Genomic DNA, 5,728 nt, shown 5'->3' with positions numbered 1-5,728 from the left:
TGGGAGAATGAGAAAACAGGAAAACAAACTCTGACTGAACAGAGAGGTCAGAGATTAGAAAGATTAACCCTACAAATGGGAGCAAATGCAGTGACTTTTTGACATTTCCTAAGTCTCTCCTAAAAAACCCATTCTGGGAAGAGACTGGTAATTCCCACAGAATGCAAGCGCCACCCACTGTCCTGACACCAAAGCACCACTGAGTTTGGGCTGCCCACACAGCTCAGGATAATTCCTCCCTGTATCTGATCCTCTCCACTTGCAACCTCCCTGGTTACCATCATCCCTTCAATGATTTCCATCAGGTGTACCAGTTCCTCTGCCTCACCACAGGCTTCATTTCCCTTCCCCAGCCTTCATCCTGCTCCCTCACCACACACCTCAACTCCACTTTTCTTTCCTACAATGCTCCTTCTCTTAAGTCTTTTCAGAGAATCCCAATCTCACCTGCCTCTTTCCCCATCACAGTGTACAGTGACATTCATATCACACTTAACTCACTGTCTCTCCAGCCACTGACCCTTCTCCTTTTACAGGTGGTGTCTGGAGTTTTAGTGGTACCTTGAGGAGACCATTTGTTACCTCATTTAGGAGTCTAGTAACAGCCAAAAACTTAAGATCACTACCTATCATTTCCTTTGTTAGCAATCACATTTGGTATGTGTGACCATGCTGCCTTTAAAATACTGTTCCCTTGCCTGCTAGAATCCTTTCCTTTTTTCCTTCTTTAGTATGTCCCTGGAGGATCCCTCCCTACATACTCCTCCCCAATACTTATTGCTCTAATCCCTGTTTCTGCATTAACTAACATAATCTGTAAATGCAAGCACAGCTACTCCCAGCTGAGGGCTCACAATTACACAAGACCTCTCTTCATCCATGCCAACTCAAACTTCACTCTACGTATCTCTCCTTACAGATGCTCATTCATCTCTTCATTCATGCACAGCACGACTAAAAATAAAGCTCTCAATCCTCCACTCTCCTCCAATTACACTTCTTGGAAACTGTGGCCAATATCATGATGGTCACTCAGACTTTCATTTAACCTTCACCTCAGACAACTCTTTAAAACTCACAACCAGATTAAACTAAACCTCGAACATTTTTTTGCATGCTCTGAGTGGTGAAGTCTGCCCAGTTCATCCACTTGGCTACAATTAATGCTCAGACTCATTACCTTAGGCCTCAAGACCTAAGGTCTCTTGCTTTCTCCCTGGGGCAGATCCATACACTCATGCACACAAGAGATGCTACAGACATACTGAAACCAACAGTAACTTCCTGTTGTAGCTAAACACAAGGTGACAATTGAAAAGTGACTTTCTTATCACTTCCTACTGCAATAGGCTGTGGCTGCTGTAAAAAAGGAACAGATTCCTACCATAGTAACTATCATTCATTCATGGTGCATCACACTGCAGATGCTCATGCCCTTCACATTCAATTTCTTTGGGAAGAAGGGGCTGCAGGGTGTGACCTATTTTTAGTTATCTGCAGTCTGTGTTAACTGAAGGTTTGGAAAAAGCAGAGACTGGGGTCAGATGTGGAATTCACACTGGACCTCAGTGCCCATGAAAACTTTGGCTGTGGAAAAGGCGAACAATTATTCTCAATGCCTTCTATAAATTAATTCTTCCATCCTCTTAGGCTCTTTTGGTGGCTGTATGTAAACCAAAAGCTTTTTGGGGTAGTGGGAGCTAGGAAGCTTAGCCAATATTCATCAAAATGAACCAAAATCCTGCTCTTTCAAATACAAAAACTCTTACAGAACCTGTATTTTGTAGTATTTAAGCATTTCATGCAATAGTAGTGTAAAAGGTTGCATATGAGTTTGTTCATTAAACCCTGAATGAAACCACATGTAGAAGGTATAGGGCAAATATATTCAGAAAACCTTGGAGGAATATTCTGTTATAAGTAAAAGAATTTACTTAGTACTTAGAAAGGGGGGGATGAAACAAAGAAGCTAAGAAAAGACTAATCAGTGATAGACTGGGAGTTTCTTACTAAGCAGCTGGTGCTGCCTGTTTGTCCTTGCTCTACACTGACATGCACACTGCAAAGAGAGGAGATACCAACCAGGGCCAAGAAGGAATTGATAAGAGGAATGGGCCCCAAGAAAGGAATTTAGCACCGGCTGGGCAAACAAAGTGAGATCCAAAAGACAATTAAAAACCTGCTGAAGTGAAACAAGGGAAGAAATAAATTAGGGTAGAAGCTGACAGCAGGATGTTATCATCTTATCTTGCCAGATGTGTAGAACACTAACCTTAGGATTGCTTTAGCTTATTAACACAAGGAATAGTAAAAAGCCTAACTGTAGAATAGATAATATAGGTAGAAAGTTAAAAGGTGTACGATAGGTTGGAGAACCTACACACGAAAGCATCGGGAAGGGAATCTCCAGCTCCAGGATCACGAGGAGTGGGAACAGAGTCCCTAACAATAACGGGAGCAGAGTCCCTAGCAACAACAACCGAAGAGCCACACGGAGCGGGAAATGGAAGAGTCTCAAACTGGGGGCTGTGGGGAAGGGTTTGCGCCGTTGGCGGAGCAGAGACTCCTCGGCTGCCCCGCGCTGTTTGGCTTGCTGGAACCTTGCTTAATTAATAAATTTCCTAATTGAACTGGCTCCTGCCAATTTATTGGGCCGCAACTTATAGCAGTAGCAGACTGAAGATCATCGAATCGTAGAACCATCCTCCAAGATCAAGATAGGCCACTCTGCTGTAACCCCTAAACCAGATCCTCCAGCACCAGATCCAGATCCCTCTTAAACACTTTCAGGGATTGTGACTCCACCACCTCCCTGGGATGATGCAGGCTGACAACTCCACTTGAGCACAGTGCAAACAGACCTTAAGGGCTAGTGAAAGGGGTGAAGTGGCTACTTGGCAGACAATATAGTACTTGATTTTGGCAGGCCCATGAGGCAGCCTGGCCCTTCAAAAGAAAGGACAAGAAATAATCCGAAATGTTTGCTCCATTTACTATTAAAGAGCCTGTTTTACTTAAGAGCTCAGTCACTAAATGATCTCACTTGAATATGACTGTGAGAAATATAGTTAAGCTAAAGACAACAACTTACACAAAACCAACTTGTCAACCAAAACGTTGTGGTGTCCCTATCAGTGTCCAGAAGGGTATGACAACCCTCAACTTACCATCAGCTTTGCCCTCAACAATATCTAGCACCCATCAGAAGTATAAGCTGTAGCAGTACTCTCAAGACATTGACAAGGGGATCGTTATTTATTTTTAAATGAATGCACATAACCAGCTCCCACAGCAGTTCTGCTGAGTGGTAAAATGGTTCACAAGATGTGCCTGCCAGATTGCCACATCCAAACACAATCCAGCTGCTCAGAAGCTAATGACAGCTCTGTGAAGGTGATTTGGGGAAACAGCTTTTTCATTTAGCAGCTCATCCAACACCAACAAGAGCCTTACATTTTTCAACATGATTCTATGTCACGTTCCTCACTTATTTCTCCCTCCAGAACAACAGCCATAGGCTTGAGAAAGTCACAGAGCAAGCAATTCTTGTTTCCATTTCCTTATACTCAGCTGCATTTCTGCAACAGGACAACAAGTTCTACCAGCCTTTGATACACTGCATGACTTCCCACCTCAGCCCTCCAATACTGGTCTTGCCACACTAAGACTTTCAAATGATCATTGAGGCTGCTGCACCACACACTCAAGTGTGTATTATGCAGTGGCTTTATCTTTCTGAAGAAACACTTTTAGCCCCTTGGTAACATCATCACACTGTGCAGAGAACACAGAAAATTCAGTTTTGATACCAGGCCTAATGTTCTGTTTTACTACAGGAATAGGAGACAGAGGCAGCTCTTGTTGTCTGGGCCCCTCCTGCTGACACCAACTGAAGTAAGGGACCAGGACAGCTCTCCATGAACTCCTCCAACATGAGTCCTTCCCACAGACTACAGCTCTCCACCAGCATCCCCAAGTCCTTCTCATCAGGGCTGTTCTCCATCAGTTCAGCATCAGCCTGTATTGATACCAGGGGTTGTGTAGCTTCATTTTTCTCCATGGTTATCCATAATTTTCCCCCTTGAGAAAATGAACTGCAATCATGAACGTGACAGTTCTGTAACTAACTATGCCAAGAAATGTTACTGGTATGGCTGCGTCTGGCTAGGAATCCTATCCTGCAATCCAGCTGAAAAGTCTGGATAAGCAAATGCCTAGGGTGACCAGAAAACCCTGTAAGCACCTTTTCTGTATCAAAAGGACATCAATCAATCCCAGCTCACCACAAAATAATTAAATGGTTTCCCCAAAAAAATTATCCTATCTTTATTTTTCCCTTTAATCAATCAATGCCAATTCACCACTCAGAGCTAGCACTTCACTTTAATCTGCCTGGTAGAACAGCAGCACCATGGGATAGATCTCATAAACCTGTACCAAGACCAGCAGAGTATTTTTTCAGAAGACAGTTCAGGACTAATTCAGAAACAACTTTCTGTAACAAGTCCTCATTTTACAACCCCCAAACCCACAACAAGAAGCCAGGAAAAGCAATAACATGTCTACAGAGAAATGTCAGGTCTTCTAGGAAAGCATCAAAGTATTTTAACACACTGACAAGTATTAAAACTCATCTCAGCTCTGTTATACTTTGCATGAAAATGAGCTGGCTCAACCCTCTTTGATTATCCCATATAAAACCAGTGTGATTCTTTTAGCTAGCATTGCCATTAGAATTTGGCATTTTAAGTAACTTAAAAATTGTCACTGATACTTTTTCTCCAAATGGATGTGTGAGTCATGTGCCAGTGAAGACAATTATCTAGTGATTGGAAGTAGCCAGAAGGACAATCACAGTTAAAACAGGCAGAAGTAGTTTGAGAAAAAATGACACTTCAGCAGGGTCAGATTTGGTTTGGACCCAGAACAAATCAAGCTAAGCAGATCTGAGCACAAATTGACAAATATGCACACAAGAGTGCTCCAAAAGGCTTCTCTTGAACTAGGAAGTAGTTATCAGACTCAAACAACAGTCTGTCTCCTGCTATAATAAAGAATGCAAGGATGACAGTTTGTTCTGTTGAATAAAAATGCTTAATTAAGTTAATTTCAAAACCTGCCCCAAGCAAAATGATTTTCCGATCTATATTGCATTAAAATACCATAGAATCATCAAGGTTGGAGAAGACCTCTAGGATCAAGTCCAACCACTAACCTGCCACTGCTGGAACCCCTAAGCCATATTCTCCAGCACCAGATCCAGACACCTCTTAAACACTTCCAGGGATGGTGACTCCACCACCTCCCTGGGCAATATTCCAGTGCCTGAACACCCTAACAGGGAAAACATTTCTCCTAACATCCAATCTGACTCTCCTCTGTCTCAACTTATGACCATTCCCTCTAGCCCTCTCCCTGCAGCCCTGGCAGGAGAGACATCCTCCACCAATACAATACAAAAAACTTGAAGCAACATCTTGTGCTACCAGCCTAAGTGCTCCATTCTTTCATTGGAAAGAACTATCTGTTTCCTGGAAAAAAATGTGTTTACTTTCTACCTTTAGTGGTATCTGAAATGCTGTTTAGCATGGCACATATCATGTCTCCGTCGATGTGGTGAGGATTGAGGATGCAAGCTGATCGCTGGGTCATCTTAAACTGATTTTCCAGTTCCAGGAAGCTTTTGTCTCCAGAAAGTATAGTGAAAGGAATTTGCTTGGGCAGGTGC

The 5,728-nt window shown here is 42.8% G+C and overlaps 1 protein-coding gene across 1 annotated transcript in view; it reads right to left on the bottom strand.

Moving 5' to 3' along the window:
* The window catches only part of ZNF451 (zinc finger protein 451), a gene marked incomplete at its 5' end in the record, with an annotated part of 26,065 nt that overhangs the window by 5,119 nt on the left and 15,218 nt on the right, over positions 1–5,728 (bottom strand). Inside the window, one exon of the mRNA XM_009069575.1 lies at positions 5,559–5,728. Coding sequence (XP_009067823.1) covers positions 5,559–5,728 — 170 coding nt within the window. The remainder of the gene's footprint in view (positions 1–5,558) is intronic.

Source organism: Acanthisitta chloris, unplaced genomic scaffold (assembly GCF_000695815.1).
Source record: "Acanthisitta chloris isolate BGI_N310 unplaced genomic scaffold, ASM69581v1 scaffold4632, whole genome shotgun sequence".
NCBI classification, from domain to species: Eukaryota; Metazoa; Chordata; class Aves; order Passeriformes; family Acanthisittidae; genus Acanthisitta; species Acanthisitta chloris.
Note: the sequence above shows the minus strand (reverse complement) of the source record. Positions and strands in the feature narration are given on the sequence as shown.